The 23,985-nt window shown below is 36.3% G+C and overlaps 1 protein-coding gene across 12 annotated transcripts in view; it reads right to left on the reverse strand.

The window, feature by feature from the left end:
* The window catches only part of LMBR1 (limb development membrane protein 1), a 146,582-nt gene that overhangs the window by 63,356 nt on the left and 59,241 nt on the right, over positions 1 to 23,985 (reverse strand). For 8 of the 12 annotated variants that reach the window (XR_003138965.3, XM_025451563.3, XM_025451609.3 and 5 more), the window contains one exon: positions 23,575 to 23,619. The exons of the other annotated variants lie outside the window; for them this stretch is intronic. Coding sequence is in view for 7 of the 8 variants with exons in the window: in XM_025451563.3 (XP_025307348.1) it covers positions 23,575 to 23,619 (45 nt within the window). In the remaining variant the exon portion in view is untranslated. The remainder of the gene's footprint in view (positions 1 to 23,574; positions 23,620 to 23,985) is intronic. 12 annotated transcript variants of the gene reach the window in all.

A 23,985-nucleotide genomic window follows, 5' to 3' on the forward strand; every position in this document is an offset into this window, starting at 1 on the left:
AAGTCCCTTGAGTCTAATCCAGGAGTCTCATGTCTACAAGCACCACACAGAAATCTAGCAGACTGTCAGCTCACAAGTATAGTAAACTCTCAGACCCTCCACAGTTCTGGCAGCTGTGAGTGACAAGAGTGGGCAGCTAACATGACTTTCTAGAGAAGAACAGTAAGGGCCCACAAGGCTGGGTTAAGGGCAATGAGAAGACTCCCAAGATCCAGCAGTTTATGCTCCTAGCCAAGCAGTAGGCAGGTGAGAGAAGTGAGGGTCCCCCAAGGATGCTTGTCAGAGGCTAAGCTGCAGGGGAGCTTGGTCATAGCCCTTTCTCCCAGAGAGGAGGGGTGTTACTGTGTTCGTGTAACAGCAAGCCCTACAAGGCCAGGTAAAAAGACTATGGTTACAAGGAGCTATTTTTCTTGTATACTTTGTGCTTTTGTGTATTTTCCAAATTTCATAGTGAAATCTGAAATGTAAGTAATACGAGAATTAATGTTTTAATTTCTTTTTAAAGATTTTATTTATTTATTCATAGAGACACAGAGAGAGAACGAGAGGCAGAGACACAGGCAAAGGGAGAAGCAGGCTCCATGCAGAGAGCCTGACGTGGGACTTGATCCAGGGTCTCCAGGATCACGCCCTGGGCTGCAGGCGGTGCTATACCACTGCGCCATCGGGGTTGCCCCCTTGTTTTAATTTTTAATTTTGTTAAAAGAATTAACTTTCAAGAGATTGGCACCCAGAAAAATAACTTAAAATATCCAAGTTCAGTTTATGAGACAGTATAGGGAGCTAATTCAGGACCCCAACTCCAGGAGCAGACTGCTTGGGTTCAAAGTCTGGTCCCATCACTGACCAACTATGGAACATTGGGCAAATTTCTAAATTTCTCTGTCAGTTTATTTCTTTGTAAAATGGGTTTATTAATAACATCCCTACCATATGGAGTCATTATAAGGATCAAATGAATTAATGTAAGTAACATGCTTAGTACTAAACTGGGTGCTTAGTAAGCACAATATAAGCATTAATGGTAATGGCCCAAATTACTACTGCCTTTGTCTTTAAAATCTCCAAGACTTTGGAGTTCACTTATCATTTGTGTTTCCGAATTAAATTTATATCACCTTCTAATGCCAGCTTCTCTCCTTCTTGTCTCCCATCTCTGTCACTCACCAGCCATAAACCTATAAGAAATAATCCTGTGTTTCTTGATGATGTGAATACCAGGTTCACCAGCATCTCTTATGACATTCCCTGCCATGATGATTACCATGTACACTCTGAACGAACTTAACCTCCATTCCACCACAGCCCCACTTATGTACCAGCCTGATGCCCTCATCTCAGACAGTGAGACTGCCCTGAATATCTCTCCAATACCTCCAGCCCTCTAACCTAGCACTGTCTTCATCATTAGAACTTCCTCAAACCACCCAACTCCTCCAGTCAGTCTCATTTTCACTTGCCTAAACCCGATGTTGAACTGGGTATTTTATTTTTTTTTAATTTTTATTTATTTATGATAGTCACACAGAGAGAGAGAGAGAGAGAGAGGCAGAGACACAGGCAGAGGGAGAAGCAGGCTCCATGCACTGGGAGCCCGATGTGGGATTCGATCCCGGGTCTCCAGGATCACGCCCTGGGCCAAAGGCAGGCGCCAAACCGCTGCACCACCCAGGGATCCTTGAACTGGGTATTTTAAAGACAATTCAATACCAGTAAGATTCTACTATTCCTGGTCCCTTTGATTTCCACCAGACTAGCTTAATTCCATTGATGGCTCATTCCTTAAATTCTCAGTCCTATGAAAGAAACTTACAAAATCTCAAGAAACATGTGCTCTATATTCCAAACCGGGCCTTTGCTGTTATCAGGCAATACTCATGCTGATCTCTGGTTGACTAACAATTTCCTCAATGATCTTTTAAATGTCTCCTTGAACCTAATTTCATCTCCTACTTTCTTACAAATTGCAGCTGCCCTTACCTCTTCCTTAGTAGGACATAACTGGGAAGCCTGTCAGCTTCCTTCCTCTACCTCTGGTTTTTCGGTCTCTGTTCTTATTTCTTTCATTCTTTATACAAAGGAAAATGCCTCAGATCCTTTTTCTCCCAGGGCTCAGGCATAGATGTTCATCCTTTCACATGCCAGATCGGTGCTTCTCAAACTTTGGCATATGTCAGCATTACCAAGGGGCTTGCCAATCCCTGAGAACCAGCCCAAAGACACCTCAGTCAATTCTGATGAAGGCAGTTCAACTGCTGAAGACACCAGACAGACTGCTCTGTTCTTCCCCTAGGTGATCTTGCCTCCTCATGCAACCAATGACTCTGAAGTTTATATTTTTAGTACAAATCTCACCACTGGGACCAAGATCCATACATCTTAGCTGCCACCTCCCCTCAAGTACTTAAAGTTAATTCTAAAGCCAAACTCATCACTTTATCCCCTAAACCTACTCCTTCAGTGCTACATACCCCAAAACATGACACCATTACCCACTGTGTTGTTTTTTCCAGATGCTGCAAACATCCTTATCATCTCCCTTCAACACACACACACACACACACACACACACACACACACACACAACACGCCTTGGACCCTGACTGATTCAAACACCAAGCCCTTCTGATTCTTCTGTGTCATTATAACTAAATCCATCCCACTTCTCCTTCTGCCACCACATCCATCTCACCTGGACAGCTCTCTATTTTCCTAGCTAGTAGTCCAATATTCAAATCTTGTCTCTCTCTGCCCAGCCTGTTGCATTGCAGTGGGAATGCAATCTTCACAAAACAACTCTGATCATGTCACTCTTGGTCAGAACTTGCTAAGCCAGCAACAAGGTAACAGGTGCATTAGTGCAACAACAAATAAGTATCAAATCTCATTAGCACCACTTCTAGGTAAATGAGGTACTACACATGTATATCCTTAAAGTTGAGTCTTACTCTTTCTTCTGCTATTCAGATAGTGTACCAAATAATTACAGATGAAATAAATATAGATGAAACAAGGTATTTATGATTTAATAACCTACAGAAGTTGCAGCCCAATAGACTCTTCTGTGATGATGGAAATGTTCTATTTTTGTTATCCAATAAGATAGCAACAAGACACATGTGTTTATGTAGCACTTAGAATGTTATTACTATGAATGAAGAACTGTAATTTTATGTAATTTTAGTTCTTTTAAATTTATATAACCACACATGACTAGTGGTTACCATACTGGTCAGAGCAGAGTATTAACAGCCTGTTGTTAACAAAATCTATAAGTACTCTCTGTACTCTCAAGTACTTTATGGTTATTTTTTAAAATTTAACTTTGATATAAAATTATTTGAAAACAGCTTGGTTATAGTAACCTCATTTGGGCAGCCCAGGTGGCTAAGCGGTTTAGCACCGCCTTCAGCCCAGAGCATGATCCTGGAGGCCCAGGATCGAGTCCCACGTCATACTTTCTGCCTGTGCCTCTGTCTCTCTCTCTGTGTGTCTCATGATTAAATAAATAAAAATTTTAAAAATAATAATAATAAAGTAACCTCATTTAACATGCTATTGCTCTACTTAATGTTTTCATTAGCATTCATGTCAAAAAGAGGAAATCTACTACAAAACTCAAAAACTGCCCTTTTGTTTACATTAAGAAAAATTATATCCTCTTATTAAAAAAAAATTTTTTTTAAATGAAGCCTACGTATGACCTGACAATAATACTAAGGTTCAAGACCCACACACTCATTCCCATATACTGACAAACTAAGTCCTCAAATAAATCTGTGTTTTAAAAAAAATTATGTGAAACAGCTTTTCTATAAAGAAAACAGAAAAAAGAAGGAAGAAGGTATGTAATTCTAAGATGCTTTTATATTATAGTGAATAATATCATGAATAAATGTCTAGAAAAGATACTCATATGCTTAAGCAATCAAATAAGAATCATTTAACAAAAAGGACCTCTGTAGTCAAATCATATCAACAGTTCAAAATTTACTATCAGTATTTCTTTTGAAATAACTCAAAAAAAGAAAGCTGCCCATTTTTTCATCAATCAAGTACAAAAGACTGAGTTTACAACATTACACTTACAGAAAAGGCTGCCACAGAGCAAGTCATAGAAATCATTGGATAGGATTATGCTTGTTTACGAAACACTGAGGATAACTACTGTAGGAAGAAATAACCGTTATTCTGACTCAGTCCACTAGGAGGCCAGGACACTTCACGTTTTCCTTTTAATTGTATTCATTCTCTTTTCCTGATTAAACAAGACAAAAATCAGCCCAACTTGAAATCAGTGAAGTGTCACATTTATGAGCTTTAGCAACACCAATTGAGAAACAAATGTTTTCATTAAGTGCAATGTAGCAGCTTTTTTTATCCTTAACAACTTTAGGACAGAAAGAAGAGGGGGTAACGGGGCTATAAATAATCAGAGACTTCATCTGTTAATGCAGAATTGACTGGCTCCTACAAGTGCCAAAATACATAAACTATGGTCACTACCTTTCTTGAGATCATAAAAGTATCACAAAGCCTAAAAAGCACAAGGTTTGTTGCATGTAACATGTGAGATTTTTAAACTTTTGCGTGTGATTCTGTCTGCAAAGTAATGAAAGCATTGAGAGAGCTTTTATCACTACCATTAATCACCAGCAGGACAGCATATAAGCAAAAAATATGCCTACTGCTCATTTTTCCATTAAGAGTCAGAATCGGGAGCTTGGAAGCCCCAAGGGGAAAGGTTCCTATCAACTCTATTCTTGCATATGCTGAGCTAAAAGATGTGCCAGATGTCGGAATAACTTACTGAAATACCCTGCAAATAACAAAGTGGCAAAATATTGTCAGAGAGGAAAAAGGTTTCCATTGTTCATCTCAGAAGGAAGGTCTCCTGAATATAAGATCACAAACTATGAGAACTTGAACTTATCAACAGTTGTACTTCTTTCAAGTACTTTTGAATGCTTATACTATGTCATATATTACTAAGATTTCAGGAACTTTGTAATATTTTTACCCCCAGTATGAATACTTATCTTAATGCTTCCTAAAAACCATAAATCTAAGTTACTTTAATGAAATTCCACCCTTTTTATTAAAATCATAGTTCAATATACTAGTTAAAAGCATCATCAATGAAAAAAAAAGCAGCATCAATGTACACTCAATGTACTAGTTAAAAACAGCATCGAAACTAAGTACTTTCTTTCTGCTAATGAAACACTATATTATTTTTAAGAAAAGCAAGCTATATAATTACATTAGTATCATATCAATATTATTTTGGAAATTATAACCATCATATTGTAACATTATAAATTAAGTAAGCTAGTAAAGACTAAATACATGTAGACAGATTTCTTTTTAGATTTAAATGAGCACTGAATGGCTAAAAGTCTAAAACATTAAAATAGTTATTGTTTTTTGAACTTTTCCTGCTGGTCAATTACACACTAAATTGCTTTGTGCTAAAGATCAATAAAGTGACAATTACAATGTATATACAAAAGCTCTAACAATAAGCTAACATGTTTCTGTGGTGATGAACATTTAAACAAGATTTTGCCTGGACATCCTGACCTCTCAGAAGGTATGTAAACACCATGTTATATAGTATGGCTCCACCCATCAGGAAAGCCTGGGAAAAATTTCTACATTTACAGAACATTTAAAATAAATATCAAGCCACTGTTCATTTAACAAAAAGAGTCTCTTAGTAACACTGAGCTAAGGTTTGCTCAGCAAGCCATCAAGACTGCGCCAAACATACACACAGTCATCTGGGGAAGATCGATAGAAACACTAATAAAGAATAGAAAATAAGGGCAGGTATTAATTATTTTAAATCATGAAAAAGCTACAAATAAGCATCAGTAGAGTGTCAAACAGTTCCCCGCTTTACTCCCAAAGTAATCATTAAGAGTTTGGACAAAAAAAAAAAAAAAAAATTGGTCCCCAGTCAAAAAAGCTTTACAGAAAGCTTTGTTAAGCAATAGTGAAATATTTTTTAATATTAACATTTTCTGCATTTAATGTAGCCTATATAAGATGGAAAAATCAAAACTATAAGATGTCCAAGGTATTAAAATTTGACAAAAAGAATGTATTTTAGGATAAGTTAAAATAAAAACACTATCGTCAGTTCATTTAACTAAGATGTTCACTATATCCAAACTTATGAGAAACTTCTCATGATGTTAGACAAATAAAAATCCTCAGATGGCAAGTAAATAAATACAGCAAGTAAATGAAGTAAGTAAATAAAAGACTGAACCATAAAAAAGACTTCAAGGACTTTGTATTGAAATTTTAAAATATAAATCCAATTTTGGGGAAAAAAAGATTTCTCAGTATACTACATCAGATGAAAATAACTTAATGGTCAGCCAGTAAGGACCTTTCCTTCTTTTCCAATAATCTTTAATTATCAATTTCACAGAAAAGAAGAGATGCAAACTGACATTTGCCAAGCTCCTATCAGTTGCTTTATACGTGTTCACTTAACCTTCACAATATATTAGAAGGTAAATTGTATTATAAATGAGGAAGCTCATATCCCAAAAAGTTAAATCATCTCCCTACAATCACCCTGTTCAAGGCTTGCTAGTGCTCACTTTAAATTCAGGTCTGTCAGCTTTCAGAGCCTGTGCTTTCCACCTCCTCACACGATAGAAATAAGACACCAAAGGTAAACTGACATGGAAATAGGGAGGAGGGGGAAAATGCTTAAAATATGCTTAAGACAAACCTCTAATTAAGTAAAGGAAATAAAGCAAAATACCTAAAAGTTTCTTTTACTAGAACATTAATTTTCAATTCCATAATAGCAAATGTATGCTGAGGTCAAATAGTCCTATAAGAAGCTTTTAATACAATAGAAGTCAATACCTTACTATTTGTTTCACAAAACACCCACACATAAACTCCAATAAAGACACAGCAGGGCAGCCCGGGTGGCTCAGTGATTTAGCACCGCCTTCAGCCCAGGGCGTGATCCTGGAGACCTAAGATCAAGTCCCACGTCCGGCTCCCTGCTCCCTGCAGCCTGCTTCTCCCTCTGCCTGTGTCTCTGCCTCTCTCTCTCCTCTCTGTGTTTCTCATGAATAAATAAATAAAATCTTAAAAAAAAAGACACCACAAAATAAAGATTAGTGTTATTATTTATCACATTACTACAGCAAAATGTACAAAATCTTAAAGTGTAGACTAGAACAGAAAGCACTGCCACATGATTTAGATGATAGCATCACATCATTTATGTGGTAAAGGGTACATTCACACAAAAAGCACTAGGAATTCCAAAATATCACATAAAGCTTAGGGCTATGTCCTCCCACACCATTAGCTGAGTTGGGCCATCTCTCCATGATTTCTACATTCCCTCCAGCTCCCAATAACAGCTACGTTGGGTGGGTAGGTGTCCATACATGTGTATTTTACAGTTTCCCACTGAAAACCAATAAATTGCCATTTTAGTTTTACATATCAGCTTCGATTTGGGTAATGTGAGCCCATTAGCAAGAAATAAATAATAGCCTTTTGTTCCTTTGTATTGTTAAATAATGACGGTATACTGTTCAGCTGTGTATGTCTATTAAATATTGTGGATATACCACCCAACTTAAAGACATCATCACAACCAATGTGGCACCCATGTGGCCCTCCCAACTGCACCAAACTTCCACATCAACCTGGCCAAATGTAACCACTAATTTGACCTGTCCATGTTTGTCATTGATTTATTTTTCATTGTGGTAAAAAACATATAAAGTTTATCATTTTGACCATTTTAAAGTGTACAGTTGTATAGCATTAAGTATATTCATTCACATTGTTCTGCTATTACCATCACCATCCACCCGCAGAACGTTGTCACATTCTCCAACTGAAGTTCTGCACCCATTAATAATGAGTTCCCATTCCTTCTTCCTCCTGGCCCCATCCCCTACCACCTACCATCCTATTTTCTGTCTTTATGAATTGGCCATTTTAGGTACCTCATATAAGTGGCATCACAGTATTTATCTTATCATGTCAGCCTTATTTCATTCAGCATAATGCTTTCAAAGTTCATTCATGTTGCAGCACATGTCAGAATTTCACTTTTTCAGGAAAGACTATCCACTGGAAGAAAGACAGTCTCTTCAATAAATGTTGCTGGGAAAATTGGACATCCACATGCAGAAGAATGAAACTAGACCATTCTCTTACACCAGACTCAAAGATAAACTCAAAATGGATGAAAGATGTCAATGTGAGACAAGATTCCATCAAAATCCTAGAGGAGAACACAGGCAACACCCTTTTTGAACTTGGCCACACCAACTTCTTGCAAGATACATCCATGAAGGCAAGGGAAATAAAAGCAAAAATGAACTATTGGGATTTCGTCAAGATAAAAAGCTTCTGCACAGCAAAAGAAACAGTCAACAAAACTAAAAGACAACCTATAGAATGGGAGAAGATATTTGCAAATGACCTATCAGATAAAGGGCTAGGATCCAAGATCTACAAAGAACTTATTAAACTCAACACCCAAGAAACAAACAATCCAATCATGAAATGGGCAAAAGACATGAAGAGAAATCTCACAGAGGAAGACATAGACATGGCCAACAAGCACATGAGAAAATGCTCCGCATCACTAGCCATCAGGGAAATACAAATCAAAACCACAATGAGATACCACCTCACCCCAGTGAGAATGGGGAAAATTAACAAGGCAGGAAACAACAAATGGTGGAGAGGATGTGGAGAAAGGGGAACCCTCTTGCACTGTTGGTGGGAATGTGAACTGGTGCAGCCACTCTGGAAAACTGTGTGGAGGTTCCTCAAAGAATTAAAAATAGAACTGTCCTATGACCCAGCAATTGCACTGCTAGGGATTTACCCCAAAGATACAGATGCAGTGAAATGCCGGAACACCTGCACTTTGATGTTTATAGCAGCAATGTCCACAACAGCCAAACTGTGGAAGGAGCCTCGGTGTCCATCGAAAGATGAATGGATAAAGAAGATGCGGTATATGTATACAATGGAATATTACTCAGCCATTAGAAAAGACAAATACCCACCATTTGTTTCGATGTGGATGGAACTGGAGGGTATTATGCTGAGCGAAATAAGTCAATTGGAGAAGAACAAACACTATATGGTCTCATTCATTTGGGGAATATAAAAATTAATGAAAGGGAATAAAGGGAAAGGAGTGAAAATATCAGTGAGGGTGACAAAACATAAGAGACACCTAACTCTGGGAAATGAACAAGGGGTAGTGGAAAGGAGGTGGGCGGGGGATTGGGGTGACTGGGTGATGGGCACTGAGGGGGGCACTTGGTGGGATGAGTGCTGGGTGTTATGCTATATGTTGCCAAATTGAACTCCAATAAAAATTTTTTAAAAAAGAACTTCGCTTTTTAAGGTGAAATATTATTCCATTGTAGATGCATACTACATTTATCTATTCCCCATTGGTGGATACTTGGGTTGTTTCCACTTCTGGCATCATAACTAATGCTTCCAGGAAAATGAGCATATAAATATCTGTGATGGAAAGACAGGAAGATGGCAGTGGAGGAGGAGGATCCTAGGCTTATTGGTTACCAGAGGAGAGGTAGGTGGGTGGACGGATGAAATAGGTGATGGGGATTAAGGAGTACAATTGTTGTGATGAGTGCCAGGTGGTATATCAAAGTGTTTCACTATATTGTATACCTGAAACTAACATTACACTGTATGTTAACTAGTAGGAATTTGAATAAAACTTTTATAAATGAATAAGTATATATCTGTGGAGTTCATGCTTTCAATTCTTTTGTATATGTATCCAGAAGTGGAATTGCTGGATCATATATAGTAATTCTATTCTTTTGAGCAACCACCATATTGTTTTCCCTACCATCTGCACAATCTTACATTCCCACCAATAGTGTACAAGAGTCCCACTTATTTATTTTTTTTAAAGATTTTTTAAAATTTACTTATTCATGAGAGACACAGAGAGAGCAGAGAGAGAGGCAGAGACAGGAGAAGCAGGCTCCATACAAGGAGCCCAATATGGGACTCGATCCTGGGACTCCAGGATCACACCCTGATCCTCAACCTCAACCACTGAGCTACCCAGGCGTCCCAAGAGTCTCAATTTCTCTACATCCACACCAATACTTGTTATTGTTTTGGGGTTTTTTGCAGTTGTTGTTAGCAGCCATCCTAATGGATGTGAAGAAGTATCTTACTGTGGTTTCAATTTGCATTTCCCCAAAGACTAGTAGCGCTGTTGAGGTCTTTCATGTGCTTATTGGCCATGTATAGGTTTTCTTTGGAGACATGTCTATTCCAGTCCTCTGCTCCTTTATTATTATTCCAATCCCATCACTATGTTCTTCAAAACTGCCAAAATTGCTTTGGCCATTCTTGGTTCTCTATACTTCCAATAAGTAATTTTACTATCTGCTTATGACAATCTATAGGAATTTTTCTTAGAATTGCAACAATTCTAAAAAATCATTTGAAAACTGTTATTTTTAAAAGTTATTTTGAAAGTCACAAACACAAAATAACCTATCCATTTATTTAAGTCTCCTTTAGTATCTTTCAATGAAATTTTTTATTTCCATATATTTCCATGTATTACTTCCATAAAGATTTGTCTGATTTACTTCAACATACCTTGGGATATCTTGCTATTATAAAAATATTTTTAATTAGATTTTCTCTTTGTTGGTGTTATTTATTGATTTTCTATATTAATTTTCTATTTTAATCTATATTAATTTTTTCTATATTAATCCTACATCCAGGTTTCTTGCTAAATTTTCTGATTTGAATTAATAATTTGTCTTTAAATTCTAAGGGATTTTTCTTTTTTTTTTTTTAAGATTTTATTTATTTATTCATCAGAGACACAGAGAGAGAGACAGAAACAAAAGCAGAGGGAGAAGCAAGCTCCATGCAGGGAGCCTGTTGTGGACCTTGATCCCGGAACCCCGGGATCACACCCTGAGCCAAAGGCAGACACTCAACAACTGAGCCACCCAGGCATCCCTCTATGGGATTTTTCAATAGACAGTATCATCTGTTAATAATGATTATTTTGTTCCTTTCAATTTTTCCTTTTGTCTAACTGTACTACTAGTAATTCTATTACAGTGTTATTATTAGAAATAAAGGATTTAAAATGGTATCCCAAGTCTAAAGTAAATACTTTTAACATTTTACCATTAAGTACAATGTCATCACAGACTGAGAGTAGATATCCATTATTAGGTTAAGAAAGTTCCCTCAAGTTCTTAGTTTGCTTTTTAATCATGAATGTGCTTTGTGTCTATTTAGAGGTGCCCACTTAATTTTTTTTTCTCATGTACTTCCCTAACACGAATTATAGCCATAGATTTCCTAATGTGACACCAATCTTGCATACCTAAAACAAAATTTTCTTTGATGATGATTTTTTTGTATATATGGCTGGATTAATATTTTCTGATCCACAAGTATTCACAAATAAGAATGGCCTATGAATGCTATTTTCTCATACTATCCTTGTCTACTTTCAGTGTTGAGATTATACTAGTCCCATAAAACTGTGAGTGTTTCATCTTCAAATCTCCAAACAAATTTGAATGAAACTGAAGTTTCCTATTCTTTGAAGTCTGGCAAAAGTATCCTGCACATTGTCTGGACTTGATTTTTTTTACATCCGAATGACTACAGAACTTTCTTATTGCTGGTAATATTGAGAATAAGACACCCTTAACTCCCTCTGCCAAAAAATGCTAAAATGCTTGATCAAATATTTTTAATTCTCTCTGAAATCTTCTCTTTGTCTATTTATCCTGAACAATACATTGAGTTTGGTACCTCTCACAGTGTTGGCTTTCCCCAGTGTCAGGTCATTTTCTGCATCCCTACTCATCTTTATATTTAAGAGTTTCTGTCTTGCCTGTTCTCTTTATCACCTCCTGACTCTGGTGACTGGAAAACTAGTAACTGGATCTGGAAAGTAGATCTGGATAGGGAGGATCTACTTATGAATGACATGTCTCAGTAGTTTGTAGCTTGGTGGACACTTGTATTTACTGGACTCTCTACCACCAGAACCTCCATTTTCTAGGTCAGCCCACAGTAAGTATTACTCTTGCTTACTAACTGCAGCTCCCCTCTGAGTACTCTGATCCTTTTTGTTCCTCACATCCTTTACCAGCACAGTCAGATGGTTTTAATTTTTGTTAAAACCAGGTCAAAGAAGAATGTGAAAAACACAGATATACTTAGATAACTGGAAATGCTAAAATCAATTTGCTAATAGATGCAAACTGGATAGTATCCTATGAGACAACAAAATAAAATGTTTGGGCTCTCTTTTGTATAGAGAAGAAATCAATTCTATTAGACAAAATCATCTTCATTGCTCTTACTTTCCTACAAGTTAACTCTAACCCTAAAGAGATGCAAAATAGCCAAGTCAACAGAAAATTGGCCAAAGGTACAGTACACACCCCTACAAAATCAGATGACCACCAATGTCCACTACACAATGCCTAGGACTCCACTGACAGAACACCCAGGATCTTCTCTGCCCATTTCCAAGTCTTAAAACAACTCTCCCTGGTACCAGAAAATTATATACACAAAATAAATTATTAAAGTAAAAAAGATATAAATATATGTACACACTAATTATAATTACACAATAATCCAAATACAAATATTGAAGTAACTTGGAATCATATAAAATATAATATCAGGGCAGCCCTGGTGGCGCAGCGGTTTAGCGCCGCCTGCAGCCCAGAGCATGATCCTGGAGACCCAGGATCGAGTCCCGCATCGGGCTCCCTGCGTGGTGCCTGATTCTCCCTCTGCCTGTGTCTCTGCCTCTCTCTCTAGCTGTGTCTCTATGAATAAATAAATAAAATCTTTAAAAATATAAAAAAATAAAAAATATATAAAAATATATAAAAAATATAATATCAGGTTAATTGGCTTTCTATCAAATTGTTTACATTTAAATTAAAATATTAAGAAAAAACAACAGAAGTCAAGATACACAGGACAACCAAGCAAAATCATCAGCCTCATAAGTATGCTTCAGGCAAGCCTAGTTATGACAAAGGAAAAGTAAACATTAAGGATCGTACAATACAGACACATTCAGCAAGGATTTGTACATTTGTAGAAATCATCTTGGAATCTCAAGGATTTCTGAACATTAGATTGGAAAAGATCTTCTCTCAACAGGAAGGCCATAAGAGGCCAAAACAGCTTACAAAGGTAAAGAGGAGAGGCCAAAAGAAAAGACTGGGCCCCGATATTTGCTGACAAAATCAGAGCCAATTCAAGCAGAGACCATAAAACCCCCCAATCTGGAAAAAGGCCAAAGAATGTCTCCAAATTAACAATTAGTAAATTAATACTGTATTCCAGATAAAGGACCAGCAAAACTAACAAGTAGAGAGAAAAGAGGAATCAGGGATATTGGTTCAACATGGTGGAATATCACAGAAGACTGGAAAAATATATAATAATCAATCAATCATTTAATCTGTACCATCCATCGAGCTGCAACAGTACCAAGCATATAACAAATGTCCAAGAGGAATTAACTGAATGAATTATGCTAGAAGACAGAGTGTCAGCAGTAGTCTAACAATGCTAAAAAATCCCTAATGATAGAAAGTAGATGAGATCAAATCTATGGAGAAATTACAGACTAAAAAAAGGGGGGGGGGGATAGAAAAAGATTCTAAGAGCTATAAGCTTCTAGTCAAAAAGTCCAAAAATTATAGATAAGAAATATAGAAAACATCAGAATATAATAAAATATTTAAAAATAATAGATAAGAGTAATATTCTTATATAAATTGCCTTAGAACTGAATAATACAGAGAATAATTTAGATTCATTTTAATCACCTCACAAAATTAACTATATAGATTAAAATACTAGATCTTTGTAAAAACTCACAGAAAAGAGTCGTTAAAATAAAAAAGACTACATTATTCATTCTTGGCTTTGAGGGATGATAACACTTAAAGAACTAAACCAGTATCAAATTACTAAGAGTGTAAGTTTAAAATGTACAAAAGTGAAGGGCCTGGGTGGCTCAGGCAGTTAAGCATTTGCTTTCAGATCAGCTCATGATCCCAGGGTCCTGGAATGGAGCCCCAAGTCAGGGCTCCTGCTCAGTGGGGAGCCTGATTCTCCCTCTTCCTCTGCCTACCCCCCCCCCATTCATGCTCTTTCTCCCTCAAATAAAATCTTTTAAAAAATAAAATAAAATAAAATGTACAAAAGCTAGGATAAAATTAAACCATGTTTTATTTAGGCTTGCTTATGTAATATTTATTGTTAAGTCCTGAGTTTTCTCACACAATTAATTTAAAGGCAATTAAACAGCACGTGTCATAGTTAAATAAGACCAGGTCAAAAATGTATATGGATTATGGATCTTAAATTATATTAAATCAACTTTCTAAAACCTACTTTAATTATATATTTATATTAACCATTTTTAACTCAAATTTACTTAAAAGTATTATACATTAGGTTAAAATGACAAAATGATACATAATGCTTTAAAATAACTTTTATGCTAATTTCTTGGCTTGGGGTTTCCCAACAAGTATGAAATAATGAACTCCAACTCCTAGGAGACAAAGGCCTATGGATGAACTCTCAGGGGAGTTTTCCGCCCAAAACTAAGGTTGACAGTACAGTCTTCCCCTATTGGTGGGCAAGGCAGGTGTGAGTGTTTTAAATGAGGAGGCCCTTTTGCTGAATGATCTCTGTGGGGGCTTTAGTTCCATCTCCTCATCTCCATGTGCCTATATCCTATGTCACCTTGTAACCAACTCACGTCCTGACCAACACAGCCAAGGCATCACTTACTCACTATTTGGGTTTTATGGTGCCTGCTCAGGTTTGGTCTTTGGATATTTTTTTGCTTTCCTGGAACTTATCTATGCATTTAATAATACAGGGATTTGGTTATACGGTTAAATTTTTGACTTGGCTCTATTTATCAATGATAGATGCTATTTAATTTCCTTTAACGTAACTACGTAAGAAAATTCATGAGTTGACATCAAATATCATATAATCAGACCCAAACAAAGCTTTATGTATAAAATAGATAAACCAAAATTTCTCCATGCATTATAACTTATAGTATTTTTTAAACTCTAACATTTCAAACTTCAAAAAAAATTTATTTTTTATAACCTTCATATTTTATTTCTACATATTAAAGTAAGAAAAGATTTCAAGAAGTTATTTGCAAATGTTTATCAATAAATAACATTCTAGGCACAAGTTGTGTATTTTTGATATATAACAAGCTAAATTAGATACAATTATTACTCAATTTTCTCTGGTTAGCATTAATTTTGAAGTTCCAGGGCCATCTTAATGTGCAGTATAGAATTTTTAATGAGGCAAATACCTTCAGCACAACCCAGTGAAGATTTACTGGGTGGGTCTACAGAATCATAATTTGTCTCATTATTAGTTGTATGTTCTGTATCTACATTGCACTCAAACCCCAGTGCCCCTTAGATTCATGGTATTTAGACACTCATTATAGCATTAAATAACATATGACTAAGAATTTTTTTAAAAGAAAACACATAATGCTCAAAACTACTACTGTGGCTTGTAGGGTGCACCTGAGTGATCAATCAATCGAGTACTAGAACCATAAGCATTCTCCCTTGATCTCCACTAAAACCTGGCAAACTCACCAAATACACACTCACAAGCTCTCAAGATGCTTTCTTTTAAGGAAAAAAAATATATGTTTAGTGATTTTTTTTAAAAATAGAAACAAAAAATATTTCTTAAATGAAAAAATAAACAGTATGAGATCTCTTTTTAGAATTACACTGTAGTAACCCTTCTCTAATCTCTAGAAGGTTTGAGAAATATTTGATTATTAAATATTAACATGGGGGGAAAAAAACACTCTTCAGAATCTAGTACTAGCTCTTCCAGGACTATGTCCTGGAAGTTTCCCAAGAAAACTTGGGTTTCAAGACATTATCTATAAGATATGTGCAATAAAACTTGCCTTGGTTCTCAGATATTTAACAGATCAAATGAAATATATGAAAGCAATTTAAAAACAATAAAATACACAAGCACGAATCTTCAATAATATCTGGCTGCAGGGAAAAAGGATGCTAGTATCCTATGTAAGAATTAAATTTGGCATATAAGATATTAGGTTAACAATATTAACACTATTCTCAAAGTTTAACTGTTCATCAATTTCTATCACATTTAAACACTAGCAGCTCTCTTCCCGCCTCTGAGGTGCTCCAACCCAGGAGTCTTTCTCTGACAGGCCCAGCGGAAAAGAAGGAAGCTGGGAACGGAGCACTACCAGCAAGGAAAGCTGGACTGCTGAACATGTGGCCCTTGAAGGGTGTAGCCAGGAAAAGGAAGATGCTCACACCCTGGCAGGTGGTCAACATCCTACCAGGCAGGCTGCAGTCAGGCTAAGCTCCAACATAGCAAAAGACCTGGCACTACCAGTCTCACCCAACAGGCAAACACGGTGGTGGCTATGGGGCTCATTCCTGAAGCTGGCTAAAGAACCAGGACAAGGGTGGGGGAGGTATGATTTTCTAAACCAAGCTAAGGATGGTAAGGATTCTGTAAAGACTCACTTCATTTGTGAAGACCCTCATTATAATTTAACTTGGGGGCTCTGGACTAAAAGCCTAAGCTATACCAAAATAATGCAAATTCTAATTTCTTCTTTTGTGTTGAGGTTCTAAAATGGTTCTAAAAATAACATACCCTGAAAGATAACCATGCAAGAACTCATAATCAGTCCCCTTCAGAAAGGGAAGCACTGATGCATTTTTAGATCCTTCCTCTAACAAATCAATGAGACCTAAGACCTACTCGGCTTTTATACTTCATTTTTCCTGTACAAAAGCTCTGTCTGCAGTAGGCTAAGTATACACATTGGGGAATATCATGGTAAATAAGAGAAAAAGACACACCTACAAATAATCACAATATAATTATAATCCCTATCGCAGGGGGAGGAAGCAAGTCACTAGGAGGCCCACCGGAAAGACTTAAGGAGCACCAGGAGGTAGAAAGATCCCACCTGGAAGTGAGAAGTGGTATTCCCAAGCAGAATACCACATGAAGACAGGAGGTGGTGAAAGCACCTGGAATGTGCTGGGCAAGGTGAGGAGCTCAGTGGGAAATAGCTTGGGGAATGGGGGAGCCTCCTGAAAAGCGAGGCCTAAAAGACAAAGAAGCCAAATTTCCAGAGTTGTAGATTTAGTATTACAGATTTTAGACTTCATTTTGTTGACAGTTAAAAGCTATCAAAAGATTTCATGGAAGTGAATTACAAAATATCACTATGAAAACAATGCTGGAAGGCAATGTGAAGATTACTTTGTATAGGAAGGAAACTGGAAGCAGAAAAAATAGTAGGACAATGGTTTAAGTAATCCAAGTAAAAAATGATGAAGCCTCAAGTTAATGGAAAAAAAGAAGAGGAACATTCAAAAACACTTAGAAGTTATTCATAATAGTAAATCAGGTATCTTTAAGTTATCTAACACACTAAGTTCTTATTACAAGATAAGGTACTTCATTACACCTCTTCTAAAAAAAATCAGAATGTAATTTGATTCTGGGCATTTAAGAAGGAAACAAAAATCATCAAGAGGTCAGATAAATCTTTCTGATAACTCAAAAAGCTTTAAAAGTATTAAGCCCCTTCCAAGTCTTTTAAAAATCAACTGCTTATAATAAAAATACTCATTAATTAATGTGTAAAGAGAAACATTAAATATCAAGTAATCCCAACCAAAATACAAAAGTATACAAGTATTTCAATCTAGCATCCTAAACAACTTCAAATTTCATCTTTGTATTCTAAAAAAGATAACAGGAAATGTTTTCTATAAACTGGTCGTTTCAGGACATTTAATTCTAACTTTTTCTTCTGTTGATAGAGCCTTCTTTTTTTCAGTTTTTGCCCAATCTTATTCTCAATCTCTAAAAGAGCATACATTTATATATATACTTCTGACAATTCAGTGCTTTAAAATTCAATCATTCTAGAACAGTAAGAACTTGTCTTTCTAGATGAGAACTTACTTTGCTTACCAGAAAGTGCAAACCAATAAAGTTTTAAGTAATGTAACCGCTTTTAAAGAAAAGTAGATAGATCACAAACTAAAATATTCCCTAATGTCAAAACTATCAAACAATCTAATTGCCTTTGATTTATCTGACTGTGCAACTTTTATTTCTGGTACAAACAGGCCAAATAAATGGGTTGCTAAAGTAATATACCAAGTTTCAGCTATATACTGGCAAATATTTAATAAAGATCAGAAGATTAACATTGTGACATTCTGAATAAATTATTTTATAGACAAATAAATATAATTTTAAATGACAAACAGAAGATTTTAATAGTCCCAACTCCAGCCATCCTGTGGACCTGTGTGTATGTGCCATATGAGCCATAACTATAAGCAGCTCCCTAGTCACATGAAATCAGACATTAAATTAACTTTCAAATAAAGTTCATTCCAACCAAGGGTAGAGAGTTTTCAAGTCTCCCCCCAAAAAAGAGTTTTGGAAAAGAGACTCTAATTGACAATGATTATTTCCATAAAATCGTTTCATGAATATTGAAGTAGTAGAGGCCAGTTTAATTAAGAATATAACTACTTTAAAATCTGAACCTGATTATTTTTTATTTCCTCCATACAAAAACTTTTCCTCTTTTAACAAAGAACCCTGAATTATATGACTTTAGTTAATAATTTAATCATCATATAAAATAAAGTTTGAAGTTTAGTTACCTATTAAACATACTATTTTTTTTACAACTTCTACTGTTACAAGATAGAGCCGTTTCTGTTTCAAAGAGTAAATAAAGCTATCCCAATACCATTATAATTTCTTATATGTAGCTTTGCTATCATACATAAAAAATAATCCTACACAAATTTTCCTGATGTTTCATTTCAACTTCCACACAGCCAATACATTTAAGCACCTACTAGAATGGCTGCTCCTACTGTGTCTCATACAGTAGGTGAGGCAAACAAGGCCCAAAGCAACCCCAGAGGAAGTACCGCAGCCCGTTTTACAGACATAGCCAGAAACACGCCTGGAGTCCCATGTCAGGAAGGGGAAGAGTCAGGACTTAAGTCAGGTATTCTAAATATCAAAGCTCACAATTTGTACATTATATTATTATGCAAATAAAGAGAAAATCTAGCGTTAGAGCAGAAATTTCTCATTTTTTGATAGATGGACAGAAAGACGGAAGTGCTATATAACAGTCCAATTCAACATATCACATCATCATGAAGTATACATGAACAAGTGATACCTTTTAAACACGGTTATTAAACAATAACAGCTACTGCTACTGAAATTATAATTTAGTTCCCCCTCCAATACGCAAACTGTACTAAGAACAGTGACCAAATTAGGACCACTTCAAAAACTAAATAATTTTTAATTCAAAATCTTTATAAACTCAAATAATTTGACATAAAATAAATGTATTTTTTCCTCAAATGCATTAATACATCTTTGAGATCTCATATGCCAAACTTCAATAAATCACTACAACCACGCCTTTTACAGTAGATTAACAATTCCAAAAGGAACCCTGAGCATAACAAAGCTACCAGAATCAAATGTTTTAAAAATAACCATTCTTATCCATGTTGTTTCTCTGTAAAACAATGAGTGCTCTCAAGTGGGGGAGGGCAGAGGAATTCTATTAATAAATTACTGAATGATTTTTTTTCTTGAAGGTGTTGGGAAAATCAAATTAACACATAACAATAGTTAGTGAGATATGACTCCATTTCTGTAATAAACCCCAAGATCAAAACGCACCCAAGGTAAATTTCCTTGCAAGGTTCCCAGCAGGAGTCTTCCTTTTTGTATGTGATTTCCTCTCACCCACAAAAACCAGGCCAAATACGCGCATGTGCCGCTAACACTAAGCAGCACTTCCTTATTCACTCATGTCCAACAATTTATGGATGATCAGTGGCAAAAACGAGCAAAAATAATGAAAGAATGCAATGAAAGCTCCCTGAGACCAAGCTGGACTTCCTACTCATTTCTGTGTCTCTCTCAGATGGAGGCCTGATACAAATTAGCCACTGGGGGGAAAAAGTCATCTGGTCATAAAATACAGTACAAGGTCACTTTTATGTAAGTTTGCCAAAAGGGACATAAACCAGGACAATTTCACACTGTGACACAGGATAGAAACATATTAAAGCAATCTCTGTTCCTCCTCCATTGTGCTGTCACAGTGCTCAGCTTTATAGGCCTTCCCAGCACCAGCACCGGGCTCTTCGCTTCCACCTGGTCAGTCTAATTAATTAAGAAAGGAAGTTACCTCAAATTCTGTACTTTTTGCTTTTATTATCAAGCACTTCGTTTGAAGTTATAGGAGTTAACCTCTTAATCCTACAGACTGTGTGCTATGTTCTGGACATTTGGGGATGTCTGGATAGCTTGGATAATTGGTCAGGATGTTGCTGTCGTTTATATTAAATTTTATGCCAAGACTTCAAATCAAAAGATAGGCATTAAGGTGAGTCACAATATAAAATTACTCCCAGAAACATCTTTGGTTTGTAAATTAATCTGTCACTGATTATATTTTTTCACTTTCATTAAATTGTTGAATTTTTGCCTTATAACATCTAAACTCAAAGTAAGATGTTAAAATATAATATGAAACAAATATATTCCTAACTCCTATCTAAACCCTGGCCAGCAGTTAGACCTTCAGAGTTCACGATGCAATCTGCTAACATCTTCTGACATCATCCCACATAATCTAGAGGTCTCTCTTGAGGCAGAATGGGAAGAGAAAACCACTCAACTGATCTGAGGTGTGACAGGAACAACAGTGCCACTGGCCCCAATATCCTCATACTCTGGTATTGATTGAGTGACCATGATAAAAACTGGAGAAAGCATCTCCATCACAAAATACAAAACCCAGCAGATGCAACCTTTTTTATCAGAATTGAAGCAAACATTAAGATGCAAGCATGGGATCTGGTTCAAACACACATGAATATACACAATGCTTGACACAATACATACAGGTGATTGAGAAATAAGATCAATTTGATAAACATTTAAGTGCTAATAATAAGTAAGAGTTCCAAGATAAAAGTCACCTTCTTACTAAAAAAAACTTTTTGTTTTATCAAAACCATTTACATTCTCCTACCCTTGAGTATATAAAGAATGGGAATAGTGAGGAGATGGTCCTAATAAAATAGAAACATGCACCATGGTAAGGAGAGAGAAGAAAGGCTTATTTAAGGCCCTTAAAAGGGCATGGTCAACCCCCCAGGCCTAAAATGTCCTGTTTGAATTAACATAGTGGTTTAATTAAAAACTAAGTAGAGAATTCTGCTTAATTTGATTTTCAATTCAAGCTCTGCATCCGCCCATGGCTAGTGGCCAATTTCCGCGTCTCGGCACAATATGCAAGGGGCTGTTTTAAAATCGATTGCCCAGGGGAATCAATGGGAGTATGGTGGAGCCATATGCCACTTAGGGACTCCACCAGACTTAGACATAGTAAAACAGCACCAGGAGGGTGGCCAAAGGAATAAAAAAGAAATTTAACTTAACCATATTTCAAGTTTGTCATTACTCAAATCATTGTGCTGAATCTACCAATTAGAAGGGTTTTCTAAGCCCTCTTCAATATCCCTTCAGAACTAGATGTGTCTAATGTAACCAATGAGCAAAGAGCTTTAAAGGATATACACAAAGGAAATCCTTGCTAGCCAGTTGTTTTAAGCATGTCAGTTTTAAACATGTCAATGTCTGTGATACATTTGCCTCAATGAGGCAGCAGTTAAAGTCTGGGATACAGTCTACAACACTGTGTACAGTACTGTAGATCTTAACAAATGTTATGTAAAACCTGCCCAATATAAGATCTCCTAAGATCTTATATTAGAGAAAGGCGTAACAATGAAAGGCTTAAGCGTATACTTACCCATTTAAGACTTAACCATGCAATACTAATAACCCTTAGAACTTTCATGTAATTGATTTTAAAACTGAAAAATTGAGCATTTAAAATACATCACAATTACCTTAATTTTAAAGCTTTCTAAACAATTCTATGGGGCACTTGGGTGGCTCAGTGGTTGAGCATCAGCCTTCGGCTCAGGTCATGATCCCGGGGTCCTGGGATCAAGTCCCGCATCAGGCTCCCCACAGGGAGCTTGCTTCTCCCTCAGCCTATGTCGCTGCCTCTGTGTCTCTCATGAATAAATAAATAAAATCTTTTTTAAAAAATAAAAAAATAGACAATTCTAATAGGGTCTAGAATGTACCTTATCTTCAAGCAGGTTTGATTTTGCTTTAATCCATACCATTTCAAAATGGGAAAAGTAATTTGTAACCTTAAAATTGCTGAAGATAAAAAAAAATTGCTGAAGATAATATGTGAATAATTAAGAACTGACTGTGCCGTGTTCAGTTGCTTTCTGACAATCCCACAGAACATTTATTAGTGAAATGCATTAAGCTCTAGAATTATGGTACTAATAGTTAACATCTCCTGGGCCATGTGTTTTACAAAAATAATCTCTCATTTAATCCTTTAAATAATACAGTAAGGTAACGATCATTACTATACCATTTTACAGAAAAAGAACCTGAGGTCCAGATGAAAAAACTAGCCTAGCCCATGAGACTCTAAGGCAAATTTTCTCACCCTAGCACCCTCATTGACCATCTCTCTGCCACAGGCCCCTTCTCCTCAGTGCACAAAGAGCAGAATCATTCTGCCTCTTCTGCCTCCAGGCTACAGCCCCATCTCCCTTGCCTCCTCTAAATAGCTTTAAAGACCAAGTTCTTTCATTTGGTTCCTACAACTCCCAATCATTGTCCAACCACACAAGTCAGATAAATGGCAATCAACCATCCTGAGCTCTGTCTCCTTGCCCTCCTAGAAATTTCCATCCTTTACTGAGTTTGGAAATCACCTGGATTGGCTATATCCATTGTACCCTATAGTCCTCCAACACATCAGTCCCTCTGAGATCATGGAATGGAGCTGGTGATCTTGAGGGATTCTGAGGAGACTAACATAGTCAAAGATGTGCTTAGAAAAGAATATTCTTTTAAATGTGTATAAAGAAGTCAATCGGAGGACAAACATTGTATGGTCTCATTCATTTGGGGAATATAAAAAATAGTGAAAGGGAATAAAGGGGAAAGGAGAAAAAATGAGTGGGAAATATCAGAAAGGGAGACAGAACATGAAAGACTCTTAACTCTGAGAAACGAACTAGGGGTGGTGGAAAGGGAGGTGGGTAGGGGGTGGGGGTGACTGGGTGGCAGGCACTGAGGTGGGCACTTGATGGGACGAGCACTGGGTGTTATTCTGTATGTTAACAAATTGAACACCAATAAAAATAAATTTATTAAAAAATAATAATAAATGTGTATAAAGAGACTAGAAGTAAAAAACTAAGAAAGACTACTATACAGGTGTAGGTGTGACATGTCTTCAGTTACCTTCTTGTGTCCTTCCTCAAGCTGCTTCTCCCCTTGGACTTTAGTCTACAAGGGGGAACAAGAGAACAGTGACAGGTCACTGGGGTTTCTGTCTGTTTGTTTTTATTCTAGAGATAGTTGGTAATTCTGCTCCAGTTAAGTGTAGCCAATTCCCTCTTCTAGTTGGTTAGTTCATAACAACGGAAGAAAACAAGTTGGAGACAAGTCTACAACACACACTGTTTTTTAAAATAACCTGTTTAATTAATAATAATAACTAGAATTTTATAAATTATAAAAAGTATAAATTAGATAGCTACATGTATACTACCAAATATGAAAATACACTTAACCCTGAGCTTTATCAATTGTTTTTGTACTTGGTAAGATTACACATGAGATTGAGATAGGATGAAAGAACAATATGCATAT

The sequence above is a fragment of the Canis lupus genome, chromosome 16, assembly GCF_003254725.2.
Source record: "Canis lupus dingo isolate Sandy chromosome 16, ASM325472v2, whole genome shotgun sequence".
Lineage (NCBI taxonomy): Eukaryota > Metazoa > Chordata > Mammalia > Carnivora > Canidae > Canis > Canis lupus.